The sequence below is a fragment of the Amphiprion ocellaris genome, chromosome 6 (assembly GCF_022539595.1).
Source record: "Amphiprion ocellaris isolate individual 3 ecotype Okinawa chromosome 6, ASM2253959v1, whole genome shotgun sequence".
Classification (NCBI taxonomy): domain Eukaryota; kingdom Metazoa; phylum Chordata; class Actinopteri; family Pomacentridae; genus Amphiprion; species Amphiprion ocellaris.
The window spans coordinates 8,567,455-8,588,558 of NC_072771.1; the positions used below are offsets into that span (position 1 = coordinate 8,567,455).

General features: G+C 40.2%; 1 protein-coding gene across 4 annotated transcripts in view; it reads left to right on the plus strand.

Annotated features, from left to right (window-relative positions):
* Window positions 1-444: 444 nt before the first annotated feature.
* The window catches only part of adgrd2 (adhesion G protein-coupled receptor D2), a 53,450-nt gene continuing 32,790 nt past the window's right edge, over window positions 445-21,104 (plus strand). Inside the window, exons 1-16 of one of the 4 annotated variants that reach the window (XM_055011664.1) lie at window positions 445-591; window positions 861-971; window positions 1,154-1,211; window positions 1,364-1,603; window positions 1,697-2,326; window positions 4,975-5,097; window positions 6,398-6,492; window positions 8,817-9,107; window positions 11,566-11,677; window positions 15,702-15,836; window positions 16,160-16,268; window positions 17,497-17,602; window positions 17,695-17,750; window positions 17,921-18,047; window positions 18,168-18,271; window positions 18,504-18,606. In XM_055011664.1, the coding sequence (XP_054867639.1) occupies window positions 544-591; window positions 861-971; window positions 1,154-1,211; window positions 1,364-1,603; window positions 1,697-2,326; window positions 4,975-5,097; window positions 6,398-6,492; window positions 8,817-9,107; window positions 11,566-11,677; window positions 15,702-15,836; window positions 16,160-16,268; window positions 17,497-17,602; window positions 17,695-17,750; window positions 17,921-18,047; window positions 18,168-18,271; window positions 18,504-18,606 (2,448 nt within the window). In that variant the 5' untranslated portion in view covers window positions 445-543. Of the gene's footprint in view, window positions 972-1,153; window positions 1,212-1,363; window positions 1,604-1,696; window positions 2,327-4,974; window positions 5,098-6,397; window positions 6,493-8,816; window positions 9,108-11,565; window positions 11,678-15,701; window positions 15,837-16,159; window positions 16,269-17,496; window positions 17,603-17,694; window positions 17,751-17,920; window positions 18,048-18,167; window positions 18,272-18,503; window positions 18,607-21,104 lie in introns of all 4 variants that reach the window. The other 3 variants (XM_055011665.1, XM_055011666.1, XM_055011667.1) reach the window with 3 other exon arrangements.

Consider the following 21,104-nt stretch of genomic DNA (forward strand, 5'->3'; position numbering starts at 1 on the left):
ATCTTGTCTGATGCAGGGGGCGTACTTTGAATGCCGAGGATGCATTTGATTTCAGAGCACATGCAAAAGCTTTTTAATCATCTGGTGCACAAAACTGCCAGATGAAAGACTCTAAAAAGACAACCTTTATGGCTTACTATACACCAACTACATGAGTAGTACAAATCTTTTATTGACAATGAAGTAAGGCAATTAAACAGATCTTCCAATTAACTTTAGAGAGTCCTATAGAAGGCATAAATAAAGGCTGTGTGGTAAAAATGTCCACAGCCCGGCTGCTGTTGATGAACTCTCTTTGCCAAATGCTCGACACTGCTTGCGTAAGTAGGGTTCTTTTAAAAAATGACTCAATTTGCATGACAAAGCAGATGGCTTAGGGGTGGGTGGGTGGGCTGGAGGGGAGGGGGGAGGAGGCAGGGAGGGTTGTGGGTGTGTGGAGGGAGAAGGAGGCAGGAGACAGGCTGGGACTCTGGGACAGATGCACTGGGATCACTGGCTCTCTCCCAGTCAGGAGATCAGAAACACTACTGGACATGACGGGATATGGTGGACGTTCACGCTGAAGTTCTGAATGAGGAGTCTGGGCTGGATGTATGTTTGATTGTTCCATATGTGTTGCACTTGTTTCCATTTTACTCCAAGAGACTTCGTGCTGTTTAGAAGCAAAGAAGGCATTCTACAAGTGACTAGACAGCAACTTCTGAATCGACAAAACTCTCTCCAGAATTTTTGAAAAGCAGCTGCTGAAGAGTGATGCATTAAAATGCCTTTGGCTTGCCTTGCCCTGCATTACTTAAAGTTGTATTTGAAATATCACTGGCCTAAATACCCCAAATCAGTTTACATTTATCTGATTTCAGGGGAAATATCATTTTCTAGGTAAACTGGTTTGGTTTATCTCAGTTGGAGACAACATTGGCCTAGAGATGACTGGAGCCCTGCTTACTGGATTCACACTCTTCTCTTTGGTGGTAATAACCTTTTTATTCCATACTACAAAATATAACAAGAGCCATGTAAGCAACTTTTACTTCTGGTTCATTTTATTTTTTAACTTTTTAACACTGACAACCATGTTCTTAAAACACTGCATTATAGCAAATGTTTCAAAAGTCTGATAAAGCAAAATAAATTGGACTGTTTAACCCTGCAGGTGGGATGTGAAAGTGAGCCAACACATGCTGGACCAGAAAGAAAGGGAGACTCAAATGGTGAGATCGTTGATCACTTTCAGTGACCAGAAGTTTCAATTAAAACTACTGGCTTCTCCGCTTAAGCTTTCAAAAATCAAATAATTCATATTTGATTTGAATTTCACCAAATTTCCCTTACAATGTCCTGAATTCTGTGTCTGACTTCCCAGGACAGTACCCACTGGTTCACCTAACATCACACTCAGCCTTCCAACTGGTCAATGACTCGCTGTCCTTCTCCAGGGCTGACTACTTCTGCAGAGGCCAGTTTAGCTTCCTTGTCACCATGGATCAGACAAATGACCAGGAAGAAGCCTTGGAGTTGCTTCGGCAGACTGGACTTCGCTCACCAATCTGGATCAAGGATCCCAGTAGAGTCACTTCCAAGCCTGTAGCCCTCTCCAAGCAGTGTGAGTAGGATCAGTGGATCTACAAGCTGCGAGTTTGTTGGTTTTTTTTTTTTTTTCAAAATTAAAACTTCTTCTTCTGCTCTTCTTGTTTAGATGTGCCGTTCTCAGCACTCAGCTTCCCAAAGGAATCTCGGGAAGGCTTTGTTCATGTCAACATATTGTTCCCTGCCCTGTCATCTGTCAGTGTGTGTGTTCGAGTTCAGTGGGACTCAGAGTGGAATGAGGTGTCCACCATCTTCTCCTATGCTGCGCCTGTGTTTACCAACGAGTTCCAGCTGCGAGGCCAAGTGGACATGCAGGGTCGAATCCTCCTGGCGCTCATCATCCATGGAAAGCACCTGCCGTATAAGGCGTCGTTCCCAAATGATGGAGCGTGGCATCACATCTGTGTCACATGGCAAAGGAGCAACAGTCACTGGGCTATATATGTGGATGGAGACAAGAAAGACACAGGCACAGGGACAGACACTTCCAGGGATATCTATGGGAATGGGATCCTGATCCTGGGTCAGGACCAAGACTCCTTTGGTGGAAATTTTACAGAACCCTTTTTTGGAAATATCACCGACCTGAATGTTTGGAACACGTCTCTGGAAACAAGACATGTCCTTGCCCTCAACGCATGCTCACCCATGACCCAGGAAATTCTTTTCAGCTGGAACCTTGATCTTTTACGCTGCCACCCCTTGGTCAAAGAGATCCAGGCCCTTCTGTTTTGTCCAGGTAAGATAACAGTGACTCACTCCAAATGCTCCAGTAAGTGCATCTGAGTTCAGTTTAGAGCACCATGCACCAGCACCATCATATGGCCTTGCAGTGTTGCCCACAACCTGTGATTGACAAAAAGTTTCTGAGACGCAGGGCTCTGAAAGTGGAAGATATCCTAAATATGGGAATATTGTGAAAAATAAACAAATACATTGTCAAGAAAACGCCTACAATGTCTATGATCTAATGAAGGAAATTCTATCCATAGTTTAATCCAACTAGCAACCTCCAAGGCTGAAAAATGAAAACAAAGCAGAAGTGCTAAAATCTGCAGTTTCTTAAATGACTACTTTGGGCTGACTTCAAAACTGATTTAATTCCCACAGACTCCCATGTTAAAATGGTTAACTTTATAACAGATTTAAAACATGTTTACAGCCTGGTACAAAAAAACTGTCTTGGTGTCTATAGCTAATATCCCTGTTCAAGACGCCTGTACTGGGAGTAAATTTTTATGTAACTCACCTGTGTCAATTACATTAAGGCTTAAAGTTTTATATACTTAAAGCTGTGACCAATTTTGAGTGGCTTTTCTGACAGTTCTGACAGTGACAGGTGGGTAGGACAGTCCAGCTCAGGTATATTTGCATCCTACGTCCACCTCTTTGTCCCTTTAGGATTACTGGGAGCGAGACACTGCCAAGTCTTGTGTCATACAAGTCCAAAATATACAGGAACTACAATGTTATTGCAAAGCAGAGTGTTAATATATTGCTTTATTTTAACTCATATACAGGTGGCATGCACCAGCAGACACAAACTTTAATGTCTTTTTAAGGTCAAAGGTTTTCACACAGTAAAGTTATCATCTATCAAAACTCTTGTACGGAATGACAGTGTTCAGGTTTTGTGTCATTGTTGAGTCAGCTGGATCATACATCAGCACCACCTCCAGTGGTGCCGGACATGCTAAGTAGGTCGCCATCGGTCTTTAATGGCAACAGAAATGAGGGACAGGATGAGGATGATGTGTTGGATGGTCAGAGTCCAGTGATGTAGATCAACAAATCATTTTCAGGCAGTGAAGGGAGGTAGAGTGACTTATTTCAGGGGCAGCATCCTTCTAAGGTCAAATTCATGCTTTCTGCATCTGTGTGTGCAGACCAGCTACAATAGGTAAATACTGCTGTGCTACTTGCAGGTTCCATTTGCACACCATTTGGCATTTTTCCTTGATCTGAAAGCTTCACAGTCACAGGTCTCCTCTCCTAGTTAGCGTTGCTTTTCACGGAATGAACAGTAATGGGCAAAGGATCAGTTGAAACAGTTAGCAAAAGGTAACGCATTACAAATAGTCGATAAATCACCAGCTAAGAGCAACACATAAACAGCTGAAATAGTTGAAGATAATGAATAAATAGTTAGCTAATGGATAAATTCTGTGTCTGCTAAAAGTTAATAGTTAATAGTGTTTAAAAACGTTACGACTTGGTGGTCTTGATAAAGAGGCACTTCAGTTTATCTTGAAGGTCTGGTTTGGTAGCCTAAAAGAAAGTCACAAAGACATGTGAGAGTAAACTGTCTGAGGCAGAGACGCTTCTAGAACCAGCAGAGAAGAATGGAGGGCAGAAAAAGTGAGGCAGGGAGGGACAGATGAGTGGTGGGGATTCCCAGCAGCTGCAGTAGTGTGGGGGCAATGTGGGGAAGAAAAGAACTCCTTAGAGCTGAGCAGTCACTCCCTGAGCGGTCACTCCCTGAGCGGTCACTCCCTGAACGGTCACTCCCTGAGCGGTCACTCCCTGAGCGGTCACTCCCTGAACGGTCACTCCCTGAACAGTCACTCCTCCACTGGCCACTTTCTTTTTCTCTTAAGAATTCCATGTAGCAGCTTTTCTTACAATAGCAATGACAAGGTTTCAAGTGTGTGTGTGTGTGTGTGTGTGTGTGTGTGGGGGGGGGGGGGGGGGGGGGGTGTGTGCGTGTGTGTGTACATTACCATTCAAAAGTCTGGAGTCGCTTAGAAATGTCCTTATTTTTTAAATAAAAGTAGTTTTTTTCAATGAAGACAACATTAAATTAATCAGAAATACAGCCTAGACATTGTTAATGTGGTAAATGACTATTCTAGCTGGAAACGGCTGATTTTTAATGGAATATCTCCATAGAGGTACAGAGGAACATTTCCAGCAACCATCACTCCTGTGTTCTAATGCTACATTGTGTTAGCTAATGGTGTTGAAAGACTCATTGATGATTAGAAAACCCTTGTGCAGTTATGTTAGCACATGGATAAAAGTGTCAGTTTTCATGGAAAACATGAAATTTCCTGGGTAACACCAAACTTTTGAATGGCAGTGTATATTTTCTCATGCATTACAATACTGATTTCAGAAAACTTGTTTCCTGGTATATATGCGGATGGTGTTGTAATGGTAACAGTTGTGTATATTAACATTTGCTATAATTTGATTTATATTCAATTCCTGATTACTCAGTTTGCTCTTCACACTTAATGACAGCTTGATTGACCTGAAAACACTCCTCTGAAAGAAATGCCATACTTACCTCATCCACAGCTTTTCACTGTCAAGACCTTTAGAAATGCTCAAGCTGTCTAATTGTGTGCCCACTTTGCGATCGTGACGATATGACTGTGCAAACAGCAGGACACCAGCAGATGGAGCTGCAGGGCTGCAGGACGCTGCAGGGCTGGACAGACCAGCTCCCGTTGCTGGGCCGGACAGACTGCTCTGATCTACTGCCATTCATCTGCAGGAACAGCAGAGGTGACCCTCAAACACTGTGCACAAGCTGTAATACATAGTAGTGCATCTTGCAAAAATAGATGGATATGATGGGACGAAACCTGTATATACACTACCAGTCAAAAGTTTGGACACACCTTCTCATTCAGTGGCTTTTATTTAATTATTTTATACATTGTAGATTAACACTGAAAACATCAAAACTATAAAAGAATACATATGGAATTATGTTGTAAACAAAAAAGTGTTAATCATCAGTATTAATCTACAATGTAGAAAATAATGCGAATAAATAAAAAGTATTGAATGAGAAGGTGTGTCCAAACTTTTGACTGGTAGTGTACATTAGATCAACACATTCACTTTGGAATGTGACTCTGAGAATGAAGTGCAATAATGTGTCTTAAAATAAAAGTATGATTTGAGTCATAATCAGGGCCATACTGTAAAATTTTACTGAGGCTGTAGGGAGTCTTTTTATGGTCATGAGTCCAAAGCGACCTAATAAAAGGTTCAGTGACTTGGATGTTTCAGTACAATGTTACTGGGACAAACAATAGGTAATTCATGAATACTTTCTCATGTAGTGACATTCAACACTGTTAGAAAGCCTTGTGGTGATCTGAAAATGCTGAATAAGAAGTTCATGTGATGTTGATATGCATGGTGTATAGAATTTAATACTTAATTTCTTTTGGAGGTTTAGACTTGACTAAGTAGAACAAAAAGACCCCTTCATATTGTCGACAGCACTCACATATTGCAGGGTAATTTTGTTGCTATACTACAGTTATGCCACTATAATTTTTACTATTTAATCACACCATTTGGAAGTTTACTTAGAATACACAATATTTACAAGAAACATTTTTCCTCACTCTAAAATTCCCTCCATAGTTCCCCATAGTCATATTTTCTTCCTCTGTAGCTGCAATTAAACACCAGTAGAGAGTATGTACGTTACTCAAAATTGTTACCTGATTTAAACAAAGAAATTCCAGGAGTCACAGACTGTGATAAAAGGTGTTCCCAAAAAGAAATGTTTAGTTGTTAAAAATGATGTCAAGCCAGGACTTACTAGACTTAAAGTCTTTGACTGACTGATAACGTTAAGAATACAAATGCATAAATCCTATTCCTGCTGTAAATGAATTATATATTACATGTGAGCTTTAGGCAAGAGGAATCCCTTTTTCTTGGGAGTTCAGTGGTTTATTCTGGGATGCTTCAACAGGGGCAAGGTAGAATGATGAGTTGTCTGAGCAGCAGAGCATCCTACCATTACTAATCTTCACTCACACTCATGTTGTTGTTGGCACAGAGCGCTACCTCAAGATGAAGCAGATGAGGGAATCTCAGGGCTCTCTGCCCACTGCCTTTATGAGCCAACTGATGAAGCTTTCCAACAAGAGCCAGGTAGTTATGCACTGCTGTACGTCTTCATGTAGCATAGTCTGACCCACCGGACGTAGGATGGAGATCCATTTCAGACCACTTTCTCCTGTCCTTCCATTAGCTGCATGTATGCTTATTTGGGGGCTGCACAGTGGCTTGGTGGTTAGCATTTTCACCTTGCAGCTAGAAGATCCCCAGCTTGTGTCCCCCCGCCTTCCTGGGATCTTTCTGCAAGGAGTTTTTATGTTTTCGCTGTACATGTGTGGGTTTTCTATGGGTTCTCCAGCTTCCTCCCACAGTCCAAAAACATGCTGAGCTTAATTAGTAACTCTAAATTGTCCGTAGATGTGAATGTGAGACTGATTGTTTGTCTCTATATGTAGCCCTCTGATAGACTGATACCTGTCCAGGTGTCCCCTGCCTTTACCATGAGTCAACTGGAGTAGACTCCAGCTCCCCAATGAGGATTAAGTGTTGCATAGATAAAGGATGGATGTTTGTTTACTTCTTTGTTTTGGTGGATTATCCATTTTAATAACAGTGCTTGTCTCCCCACATGCAAATGTTCCAACAAAATAGTTGGCCCTTCACTATTCTGAGGGAACACTCAAGCTGCACGAAAACAAGTCAGTGTTTTTCCCTTAATGCAGAATAATAATGATGTGCAGTCAGACCAGAATGTTCTGCAGAATGTACTGGCTAAGCGAGACTACATGTAGCATAACTTTACCGCCAAAAAAAAGATTCCAGTAAGTTTCTGCTGTCAAATAACTGCACCAAATGTAGAGGTAAGAGTTTAACAGTGGACTTTAATGCCTTAAGTTCATGAACTTAAGGTTTGTTTGTTTGTTTGTTTTGTTTTTAATCTAGTTACATCATCTCGCACTGACAGATATTATATTTGTAAGTCTGGCATGTGTTTTCATGAGAGTTTTAAATTGGTTTCTATAGGGCTGACACAGATGCAGTGTTTCAGGTAAATGCTTAGTGCTGATATTAATAGCAACTTCTCATGTCAAATAATTCAAAACAAAGTATATCAAAACTGATTTCCAAATTCACCCAAACATTAGAAAAACTTGTGAATACTTGTCTTTCATGCTGACTGTGGTTTACTTTCCACTCATTTATTTTGCTTTATCCATGCATATCAGAAAGTCCTAATAATAGGAGGCCATTAACAAGAACCCGAATCTTCTCAAATTGAGAGAAATTTTAGCAATAAGCTATTGAAGGATTTCTCCCGACTATTTACAACTTGTTGGAGCAACTACCAGCAAACATGGAAGCTATTTCATAAAAGTAGTAAAGAAACTATAATCCAAGTCCACAAGGGTCCATGTGGATCCATAAGCCGACTGTGCCACAAAAAGAAATGGGCTTTAAAACAAATGTGTGTGATGAGGATAGGCAATGCCAGGACATTCTCAGCCATTTACACACAATAATTCATCTTTAAAAGAGTTGCAGTTGAAGTAGTCAACTTCAGTACTTTATAGGTGCTTTGATTTGTACATGCTTTCCATCAAGCAGTTCTACGTTCTCCTGTCCTGTACTTATCTGCCGACACAGTTCAGGACTAATCACTGTCACGGTGTTAAAGCCCAATCTGTGAGCAGCTACTATGGCCTGTAAGAAGTACAAAAGTACTTTCAGAAACATCCACAGGTGTCCTGTGTGTGTTTTTGCATTTAATTTGAGGGTCAATGTGATTGTCTCCGATGCATTTCTAATAATACACACATTCGTTGTCTACTTTCAAAGTCATCATTGGTCGTAAAGCTGTCTACTCTCTCAGCTCAAGACTATAAACATAATATGCTGTACTACATCACTGAAAGACTCCCTGGAAAAAACTCTGAGATGTCTTTTGTATGATTTTGACATTCCTATGTCACTTTGCCTTTGTCTGCTCAGCACAAAGCAAGAAAATGTATCCCTTGGGATAAGAGCAAAAAGAAATAAATTTGACTTTGAACTAAAACAAAAAGCATAACTATTCACTAGAAGTCTGAACACTTACCTATTATAAAGAAAGAAAAGATCTGTTTTTGTTTTGTTTTTGTTTTTTTATTGCAACTTATTGGCTTCTGGTTCAAGTAGAGTCTTATTTGTGTTTGGCAACAGACAATTTAGACTTGATGAGGGGAAAGAAGACATCAAAATGATTTTTAAAAAGACATCTAATCAAGTAAACTACAGAATATTTCGTAGAGTACTGTCAAATTATTATTAAAATATTGACGTAATTCTAATGTTCGTAATAAAACTTTTTTTTAAAAAGATGTTGGAGTTGATGTTTGATGACGAAAGTGAAAGCGGTTTAACAGTCTCTGCTCTCTCAGCCTGTACTGGGGCAGCAGTCATCGGGCCTGAGCAGCCTGACCCAGGCATCAGCCCTGCTGGAGGTCTCTGCCCAGGCCCTGGAGGACACACACCAGCAGGGCCTGCAGCCAGCAGACATGGTCTCCCTCATCCAGCTGCTGTCTCTGGCTGCTGACATCCCCTCACAGCCGGTGGACCATGTCAGCAACCAGAGCCAGGACAGCGTGCAGGAGCTGAGCCAGCACTTCATCAGTGTGGCCGACGGTATCATCAGCGAAGACAACGCCCTCAAGTGGCAGGCCATCAAAGAGGTAGGATGGACGGAGAAGCTCTGCATATCCTGACTTTTGTTCTTCTTTTCGTCAGTGTTTCCAAAGCTGTTAAATTTGTGAATCTACACCTGTTGTAATAGCCACTCTACAGGCAAATGGTAGCACACAGTTTTAAGCCTTGACCTGGTCATCGAATGCAATGGTCTCCAGTTCAAATTTAGTTTAAATAAGTCTGTTAGAGCCATTAAAAGAGTAAAATGTTGTCATCAGTGATGGAATAGGCTTTGAAATAATGGCAATATTACAATTTATCATGACATATATTAATTCTTTTTGCTGGTTGTAGGCTACCAACTTCACCTGGACACTGAGAACATTTTATCATGCCCTGAAACACCACTGTTTTCACTCTTTTAATGCTGCAAAAAGTTACTATCATCAAGGCACTGTGAGTTAGTTTTAGTAACAGTAAATGTTCATAATGCTGTGATTTTTTTTTCCTGAATGTGCTTGGAGGTTAAGGAACATACTTTTATTTCTGTTTTTTTTTTTTTTTAATCTGTAGTATTTACTTAGCTGAAAGTTTGCTAGGTACAGCTACCTACAATTAACACAGTCCAACAGTCCAGCTATTAATCCTGTCTTCATCAGTTTGTGTTCTCCATCCAATTTATATGATTCCAGGATGAACTCCACAGAAGCAATGCCTTTATATATATATATGTATATATATATATATATATATATATATATATATATATATATATATATTTTTTTTTTTATATATATATATATATATATATATATATATTTTTTTTTTTTTTTTTTTTTTTTTTTTTTTTTGTGCACTTGCACATTTAAATGAACAGAGCACTGCTTTCACTCCTATATAATGCTATATTCCTGTTAATATACACTATAATATGCACTACTGTTCAAAGGTTTGGGGTAACTCAGGAAATTTCATGTTTTCCATGAAAACTCACACTTTTATCCATGTGCTAACATAACTGCACAAGGGTTTTCTAATCATCAATGAGTCTTTCAACACCATTAGCTAACACAATGTAGCATTAGAACACAGGAGTGATGGTTGCTGGAAATGTTCCTCTGTACCTCTATGGAGATATTCCATTAAAAATCAGCCGTTTCCAGCTAGAATAGTCATTGTTCACATAATCAATGTCTAGACTGTATTTCTGATTTATTTAATGGTATCTGCATTATTCAAAAATAAGGACATTTCTAAGTGACTCCAAACTTTTGAACAGTAGTGTATGTATCTGCATCAAAACAAGACTTGAAAGGGGTTCATCTTCATCAGAATTCAGTGCATCTCCTAAAGAAAAAATGTAAATAAAACTATACCCAAAACTCCTCACTTGCTGAACATCTACTTACTGATAGACACTACAATTAGGCAACGTTCCCTCACCTCACATGCAGGCAGACACTAGTGCACAGAGATGCCTCTTGACTGCCTGCTGCCGGCTGCTGATTCAGTGTTTTGTTACGTTGCATAAAGGTATAAAGGTGATGACATTCGATGCAACAAGGTTTACAGAATAACAATTTTAGAAAAAAAAAGTAGCATCGGGTAAGTACAACATATAGGAGGTTTAGTTAGTGTTGGGAGAGATTTCAGTGCAACCTTGTTTTGACAAATGATGGGAATTGATTCATGAGAGCTGAAGAAGTAAAGAGAATTGGTGTCTGTCATAGACCTGCATTTAGGTGAATGATGATCAGTAGATTACTATTATTTCATTGTAAACCACTAGAGGACAGTATGCCTCTATGAAAGCGGTGCTCATTACCAGCACTGGAATTATATGGAGTAGAACTGACAAAATTTTCCTCCAAGACATAGCCTAATCATCCGGTTTTTCTACTAATTTCTGACAGAAAACACTATATTTACTTCACAGCTGGTACAATGCATTTTCCCCAAACCCTTACTACCATTTTTTTTTTCACTTCTATCTCTGCACTATTGATGTGTCTGGAGTATATGGAGCTGTATGGAGGTTGCCTTATGACAAGTGCTGTGTTTCTCTCAGCACTTTGCCTCCCTTCCCCCTCAGGCCTCTCAGTGCTCCAAGGCCACCTCAGCCCAGACTCAATGGATGAGAATCACTCTGAACAACTGTGGCTGTACTCATCCACAAACCTCCCTCGCTCTGCTCTCGGCTCTGTCTCCAAGGCTCAGCTCCTAGATGGGCATATTGAAATCAGAATGCGGGGTTTCAAAACAGACAATGACTAAATCTGTGATTGTACCCTGCATTATAGGCCTATCTATTGAGCTGCGTGCGCCCTCTAATGCTAAACTCTGCGGTCTCTGGCAAACAGTTAACGGTGCTGAAAGCATTTTCTTATTATGTGGCAATGAATGGTCATTTTGAAGTGTGCCTCTTGAGCTTTGACGACTGCGCTGAGCAGAGCAGAGCTGGTGAGTGTTGCTGCTGCTGACACGCTGGTGCTCTGTGTGTTTTAGGTGGTGAACGGACCCATGGATGTGGTCAAGAGCATTGACCGAATGGTGACCAGCCTTAGCCCTCGCTTGATGACAGAGAACGATCACCTCACCTTTCACAGCCCCAATATCAGTGAGTCATATTAGCAAAGGCATATTAAAAGACATGAAAGATGAAAATACAGCAAAAGAATTTTGATACAAAAGGATGACAAAATTTAAACCAGGATCTGGGCCCATCATCAAGGAGCTTTAGAAAACTATAGAAAAATGCAATTATGTAACAGCTGGCCTTCAAAAAGATCCATTCACCAATGGTAACAGAGAAACAGTGATAGAACAGCAAAAAAAGATTTTTTTTCAGTGCTAAACAAATTCACGTTTTACAAAATAATGCTGTATGATCAACTGCAGATTTAATGTAATGCTTTACATTCCAGATCATTGTAGATTCTCACTGAAGGCATCAAAACTATGAATGAATGCATATGGAATTATGTAGTAAACAAAAAAGTGGGAAATAAGTCAAAACATGTTTTATGTTTTAGATTTTTCAGATTAGCCACCCTTTGCTTTGATTACTGCTTTGAACACTCCTGGAATTCTCTCCATGAGCTTCATGAGGTAGAACCTGAAATGGTTTTCCAACAGTCTTGAAGGAGTTCCCAGAGATGCTGAGCACTTGTTGGCCCTTTTGCCTTCACTCTGTGGTCCATCTCATCCCAAATCATCTGGATTGGGTTTAGGTCAGGTGACTGTGGAGGCCAGATCATCTGATGCAGCACTCCATCACTCTCCTTCTTGGTCAGATAGTCCTTCCACAGCCTGGAGGTGTGTTTGGGGTCATTGTCCTGTTGAAAAATAAATGATGTTCCAAATAAACACAAAGCGGATGGGATGACATGTCACTGCAGGATGCTGTGGTAGCCATGCTGGTTCAGTGTTCCTTCAGTTTAGAATAAATTCCCAACAGTGTCACCAGCAAAGCACCCCCACACCATCATACCTCCTCCTCCATGCTTCATGGTGGGAACCATGCATGTAGAAACCATCCGTTCACCTTTTCTGGTCTCACAAAGACATGGCGGGTGGAACCAAAGATCTGAAATTTGGTATCATCAGACCAAAGCCCAGATTTCCACTGGTCTAATGTCTATTCCTTGTGTTTCTGGGCCCAAACTAATCTCTTCTGCTTGTTGCTTTTCCTTAGTAGTGGTTTCTTAGCAGCTATTTGACCATAAAGGCCTGATTGGTTCAGTCTCCTCTGAACAGTTGATGTAGAGATGTGTCTGCTACTAGAACTCTGTGTGGCATTTATCTGGGCTCTAATCTGAGCTGCTGTAAACTTGTGATTTCTGAGGCTGGACACTCGGATGAACTTCTCCTCAGCATCAGAGGAGACTCTTGGTCTTCCTTTCCTAGGGTGGTCCTCATGTGAGCCAGTTTGGTCATAGCTCTTGATGGTTTTTGCGACTGCAATTGGGGACACATTCATAATTTTTCCAATTTTCCAGACTGACTGACCTTCATTTCTTAAAGTAATAATGGACTGATGTTTCTCTTTACTTAGCTGATTGGTTCTAGCCATAATATGGATTCCAGCAGTTGTCAAATAGGGCTGTCAGCTGTTGACTAACCTGACTCGTGCACAACACAACTGATGGTCCCAACCACATAAAGAAAGCAAGAAATTCCACAAATGAACCTTGACAAGACACACCTGTGAAGTGGAAACCATTTCAGGTTCTAACTCATGAAGCTCACTGAGAGAATGCTAAGGGTTTGCAAAGAAGTAATCAAAGCAAAGGGTGGCTATTTTGAGGAATCTAAAATACAAAAAACATGTTTTGACTTATTTCACACTTTTTGTTAACTATATAATTCTATATGTGTTCATTCATAGTTTTGATGCCTTCAGTGAGAATCTACAATGTAAATAGTCATGAAAATAAAGAAAAAAGATTGAATGAGAAGGTGTGTCCAAACATTTGACTGGTAGTGTATACACTAGCATGAATTTAAAGAACAGGGTCTGAGGCTGACTGACTCAGAGAACATGGACAAATCAGACTGAGAATGGAGTGATTTGACAGCATGGGAAAATTGAAGTGACAAAGAGAATAGAGCAGCAGGAGTAGCCCAAATTCACAGGCAGGAATAGAGAGAGAACTTGAGTGAACATATCTTCCTTTTGAATGTATGCATAAACTTCATTAAAAATCTTAGAAGCCTTAGGAGCTATGGATCTTGAACAGCATATCACATGCTGACTAATCATAATGGAAGAGTTGGGTCTCCAAAACTAACTCTGTTGTGTTTACGATCAAAGTTGGGCAGATGTGTTCATGATACCAGCCACTGTGGACTGATTTTGTCCTGCTGGTAAAAGCTAACAACAGTCCTTCCTTCCCTTCATACACCGTGTCTCTCTCTCTAATGTATACTCTGCTCTCTCATCCAGATGCACTCTCAAGTAAGTATGGCACTGATTGAGGTCATTTAAATCAATACTTAGTTGTACTGACATAATTCAGTTGGTACCCTCAAAAGTAAATTACCCAATCTAACATAATCTCTGCTGAGATCGCCTTGCATTTCTAAAGACTCATTTCCAAAGAACAGCATTAAGGACTTGACCATGGACTTGATTATTAATGCCAAAGGACATTTATTTTAACTGAAATCCTTCTATAGGTTTTCACAAGAAGGTTCAATGGACAGTTTGTCTCTCAAGACACACTGGGCATGCTGGAGTAGTGTAAACTTTAGGAGAAATTCTGTTTGGTAAGGAGATCACCATCAAGATGTGTCTGGGCATTAAAGCAAAGCAAATGTGGGTTTCATTTCTGTTGTCTGACAATTAGTTCTGTTTGTGATGATGTCTCTGTAACTGAACCAAAGTAATGGCTGAGATTGCTGAGAAAATATGTCCAATGGGGCAAAAACACGAGCAGTCAGAGGATGCAATGGATTGTAAACAAACTTCATACAAACTTGTTTGGAGGAGAAAATAAAGGCACACCCTAAAATGATGTTGATGTCAATGATGTCAAACATCTGAAAATATCTGCTTCCAGCAGGTTGATTTTTCAAAATGCCAGCCTGTTTCTTTAACCCTAGAACACTCAGCAATGAACATTCTGCCACTGGATTTAAATGGCTTTGGCCTCAATTATGTATGGTTTGAAAGCACAAGACCTCACAAGTCAGATGGTGTACATCATTTTAAGATACAAATACCACAACAACAAAACCAGCAGCAGCAATAATTCCTGACTATGTAGTAAGAATGCATACACAGCTGAAACAGCAGTTTCTTACCCTTTCTTTCATTATAGAGGCACATATTTGTGCATCACTATGCTATCACACTACTTTCATTGTCCATCAGACAAAATACCTCCAACCTCAAGCTCAATGTTAAATTGTTAAATTCCACCACCACCATCACTTCTGTTTTCAGTCTCTAGCTATAACTTTGTGGCTAAACAAAGGTAGCCCATGTGTTACAAGTATCATTAAGAAAGCATCATGCTTCAGAACTGAATAACCCTAATCTACCCACAGAGTTAGTGTTTATTGCAACAACAGGAAATTGAAATCATTGCATCTTCATTATCACTGAAAGTAGATGTTGGTTTCAAAACAATAGACTCCTGTTGGGATTTTATCGAAAAATGTTGGTTTTTATAGTGATACTCATCATTCACCACCAAATCACCCCTAAAAATGTGTTTATGGGACTAAAAATGCAACTTCACTGATGAATTTTCTTTCAAGATGTCCAAACTGTCCTTTCCTCTGTATTGTTCCTAAGGAGGTAAAAGGAAAAACATTTAGCAAAATGCTAAGACAGAACAAAGCACTGGCTTCTTACAATTCAGCAGCCATGGCAAACCATTTGAGCTCAGGTTGGCAAACCATTTGAGCTCAGGCTCAGCTATCATAGTTGAAATTCAGACAAATGCTATTGTTTTGATAATTTGGTTAAGAAAATAAACTGTAAGGTAAGTGTGATCTGGACACAAATGTGTTCGTCAGCATGGAAATAGAATTCAAACATTTTTCTTTAGACGTAATCACAAATTATTGTAAGGGTATTTCTTTATGAGATGTGAACACGGATTCTTTATGAAATTGAACGTTGTCCTTTTCAGAGCTGGAGGTGCAGCAGCAGAGGTTGCAAGAAGGTTCCAGAGGATCAAGTTTCTGTGGGCCTGAGACACAGGAACACACCAGCTTAGACTGTATTTCAGTCCCACATGAGAAGATACAGGATCTCCATAACAACGGTACAAGATTGTTACAAAAACCAATCGTCTTCCTCCGCTTGCTCTTACAGCAACCACTTATTCAAAATGAAACCTTGCAAGTGAATGCAGTGGACAATGCAATAACGACAAACTTGTGAATGTGTAGCATGCATTTACCTACTTACACTCCCAAGGTCACACTGTAAAGTGCAGATGGAGGCGCAGTGTTGGGCTTTGCAACAACTCTTCATTGTGAACAATAAGTGATCCTAACTGAAGTACATTTCTCTTAGTACTGTTTTCTTTGGCTGTCTGGTGCAAGCTGAAGAAACATTCATCTTGCTGTTGTGTTGAATGTGCAGGCTTCCATAGACTCACGTTGGTCAACACGTGGTACGGCTCTTTGCGGCCTCTTTTCAATCCTGAGGAGAACATCACCATGGTGCCCACCGTCACCGATGGCAGCCAGAGGTGACATTTACGTACAAGTACAGCTGGAAAAATACTTGCAGTTACAATACAGCCTGTCAATGGTTTGTGCACTTAAGGACTGATGAATTTAAAAATATTTTCATATTTGAAAACAGTTTTGTCTGCCAGAGTAATGATTGCTTATACACTTTTGTCAACACATTTTTGTTGCTGTGTAAGTGCGATCTTACAGGACTGCACTGACTTCCTGAGAGTTTATTCCATGTCTTCACCTACTGCCATTACAAAAACAGCACAGATGTAGCTAATGCTAAAGGTCTTGCAAATGCATGCAAATGTAATTGTTATTACATAGCTATAGCTATTATGTTCGACTAATATTTTTGTTCTTTATATACAGCATGTATGACTAGCCCTCACAATGACCAAGATAAGAGATTAAAAGTAAAGGTAGCAAAATTATGCTAAAAATAGCCATGGACTTGGAGTAAAAAATCAGTTCAGCTAACTTTCAGAATTAAAGTATACAGGACAGTCTCCCTGCTCAGTCAGCTGTTTTAATTGATAAACACTCAAAAAAATGAAATGACAAGAACATTCAGCGCAGACATTGATATAATGGATGCAATCAAACTACTGCGCATAAATTGAACACATTCCAAAATTGATAACTGACAGTTTTAACAAAATTAACAGCCACTGTGTGACTTATGCCTAGCCGTAATTCAAGTGTCAGATATCTGCATTGTAATTCAGACTGGTCATAAGTCTAGTTTAAGTTATGTTTTTTGCCTTCAATTCAAGACATCTACTTTGGTTTTGGTATCTTCTGATACTGTAAAATTGTTCTTGAATTAAGCTTAAACTGGTCAGAATGTTGTGGCGGATCTCAAACTGAAATTTTGCCTTGTCAAACTGTAATTACAGATATCCCAAATTAGAGCTTTGACAAGTTTGAATGACACTGCAGATATCTGTAGATGGATCAGAAGCTACAGCAGATCAAAGGTTGAGGCAGATTGCTTGTCAAACACACTGTGGCATTGGAACCAAAACTGCAAGTAACAGCCATTTTAGCAGCATGTCAGTGCAGCCTGAGGCCAAAGTTCTAGTAAATTTCAACCACAAGTCTCTAATGCACAAAGCTGTCATTCATTTGTTGTCTTTTCTTAGAACAATATACATTACAAATTCCTTCATTTTAGGCCATGGCTTGTTCTTTGTGTTGATATATTGCTATTATTCACTCATTTTTGTCCATAACTAGGTATTTGGGTACCGTTCTGGGCTCTTCTGTCATCTCCACCACAGTGCTGGGAGATGACCAGCCGGTTAGCACCGCAGTTCGCTTTCAGCTCCAACACAAAGTACAGGTGAACTGAAACTCTCACATCTAGCCTCTCTATTTACATATTTTCTTCTCAGTTAAATGTAATGCTTATCATATCTACTACATTTCAAACAGAATCCCACTGGTACTATGTATGATCCAGTCTGTGCCTTCTGGGATTTTGATCTCATGTAAGTACTCATGTGTATATCGGATTTCTTAGCTTCCTGTGCAATGCCAAAGTTACCAGATCCGTTACATCCAAAAAAAAGAGGCAAAACCTTTAGACAAGACAATATTTCCATCCCTGGCATTCCTCTGTATGTAGATATGTAAGGATGTGCTGTTTGTGTCTAACTAGTCCAGAGGCTGGTGGATGGTGGAACACCAAGGGCTGTGAGGTCGTGTCCAAACAATACGGATACACCGTGTGCTACTGCAACCACACCACCAATTTTGCATTGCTGCTGCAGGTGTATGAAACCCAGGTAATATTCCTCTGTGCAGTTGTAACAGTACATTTAATGTAGGTTTTCATCTAGAGTACTTGCTGCTATGTATACAGCATACACTCTGCCAGTGTGTCTGTGTGTGTGCTTGTGTGCCAGAGGACGCCAGAGAACGAAAAAGCTCTGCAGGTGCTGACGTTCATCGGCTGTGGAGTGTCTCTGTGTGGCCTCCTCTTCACCTTCATCCTCTTCATCGCTGTGGGGTGAGTCACAAACGTCACAGAGTGCAATTCTGTAAAGCATCAAGGGTGAAAAGCATTTCATAAAACCCTGCCAGATTCACATCAATAAATGGAGAAAAAAATAAAAAACAGAGCTCTTCTGCTGTAGATGTGTGAACGGCACTGCAGGGAAACATTTTTTGAAGAAATCCTGAGGACCACAGTGAGAGCTTTACTCACACATTGTACGCTGTGTGTGCTTGTATCTGTGCAGTGTCCCCAAATCTGACCGGACCACCGTCCACAAGAACCTGATAGTTGCTCTGGGCATTGCTGAGCTGCTGCTGATGTGCAGTGACTGGGCATCTGAAAATGAGGTGAGTTTTCACATTAAACTTATTTGTGAATGTGAAATGTGGTAGTAGGAACACACAAAATAATAGTAGTACTCGTTTAAATGAACTATCACATAAAATTATATAAAAAAATAAATTTAATTTGTCAGGCCACGGTAGCCTCAATAGAATACAACAAAATGCAGACGTGACTTGAGGGTTGTTATGAAGCACTTCAAAAATTATCTTCACAGTGTAATGAATTGCAGCTTTGAAAGCAACGGGTTCTTAGTGAATATGTATTCATAACATCTTTTGTTCTGATGAAAAATGGTGTTATATATTTGAATGAAGAATGTCACATGTTGGGTTTCTAAGCACCTGGTTATAAAATGTAAAGCTGCTGTGAGCAAAAGTTTCATGTGAACAATGGATCAAAAAACTATTTGTAAGGTGGAAAGAACTATTCATAATGGTGGCAGAATTATTGTTTTGGTTTTATGACCCACAGATTCTCTGGTTTTGTGAGAACTCTAAGGAGTGTGGGGTAGCTATGGTGGTACAACAGGGTGTCCACTGATTTGGATTTGATCCCTGGACCCTCTATATTCTGAAGTGTCCTTGGGCACATCACTGAACCCCAAGGTGCCCATTATGAAGGACTTCACGGGACCTAGCTAATGCCCTCGTGTTGTCTTAGGGTCAAAAATGACCCGGCCGCTATGTTTAATAGCAGAGACAAACCCCTAAGTGACCTTTTTTCAACTTGAAATTCAATTAATAAAGTGACCCCAACATTAGAAAAAGGGAAACGTCTTTTGTCTTTTCATCAAAGCTGTACACCAGCAGGGTACAAAGATTGTCTTCGGGTCATTTTTGGCAGTTAAAAATCACAGCCAGTGGATGAAAACACACACCCACATCACACACACCTCTAAAACCACAGGCACACACAGAACGAAAAAATGAGATTATGTGTGCTACTGATGGATCTCAGATAAAGTTAAACTGTCGTGTGCTGGTGCATCATTGCCCATCCATGATGCCACATGACTCAAGTTTACAGACAAAATACACACACACACACACACACACACACACACACACACACACACACACACACACACACACACACACACACACAGAGATAGAGAGAGAGAGAGAGAGCGAGAGAAACTGAAATTGTGTGTGCTACTGAGTGATCTCAGAAAAACTAAGACCTTCTTGTGTGGGTGCCACATCACCCATCCACAACACATCTCAAGTTTTAACACTTTCAAACATCCATCCATCGTCTGTACACCGCTTAATCTTCATTAGGGTCGGGGGGGCTGGAGTCTATGCCAGCTGACAGATTACAGCTTGAATGTAAGCAGGAAACCACTCTCGGCCTTTGCATGTGCAGCACTGCTGATGACATGAAATGGCCTCTTATATACCCTGGTAATAAAGTATTATGGAATCAGTTACATTTTTTGTCATGTTCATTGTATTCTTCAAGTACCATACCTTTGAAATTAGCAAGAAATTGAAGAAAACAAGGACAGTCTAAAATTTTTTTTTTCCATGACTGCATATTGATTTTAGGGCTTTACAGTAGCTCCATGGTTAACACTGTTAACCATGGAGCCTTGCAGCTAGAAGATCCCCAGTTTGTGTCCCGGCCTTCCTGGGATCTTTCTGCATGGAGTCTCCATGTTCTCCCTGTGCATGCGTGGGTTTTCTCCAGGTTCTCCAACTTCCTCCCACAGTCCAAAAACATGCTGAGGTTAATTGATGATTCTAAATTGTCCGTAGGAGTGAACATGAGTGTGACTGTTTGTCTCTATGTGTAGCCCTGTGACAGACTGTTACCTGTCCAGGTGTCCCCTGCCTTCACCCTCAGTCAGCCCCCCATGACCTTAATGAGGATTAAACCGTGTATGGATGGATGGATGGATGGATATGAATTTTTAGTTTCAATTTGGTTACTTTTCATGAAATAATCATGTGTGATGTGCGCGTCACACGTCACACATGATTAGTTCAAGGATGGTTTGAATATTGAAATTCTGACCATTTTTTTTCTGGTAAATGGTGCAATTTTAATGAATTTCTAAAGAAGAAAACAGGCCCTTTCAAACTTGTGGGCGTTTTTTAGGATTCAGAGGTGCTGTTAAAAAGCTGCATCACATATTTTCTTCTCAGTTCATTATGGAAAGTCCGATAAAGCAGCATTGGAGAGTCTTAGTGAATCTGCAAGGTAAACTACACCTAGACCAAATACAATTCCTGTTTTCAGCCTTAACTCAAAAGAAGTGGAGCTCGGTTCTGTTTTTCTAGTTAGGTAGACAGACTAGATCTACAGGCAAGGCAAGCAGAAGGTGACCTGTAGAAATCGAACCTACTGGAGGCATGAATTAGCTGACCGAAGACTGAACCCTGGCAAAATTTCTAAAATGTGAGAATGCTGTCCAAGTTAATTGCAGACTTGTTGCTTATGATATAATCTGGGGAATCATATAATGTTTAGCTGTTGTGTCTACTTTGGTCTTGTAAGC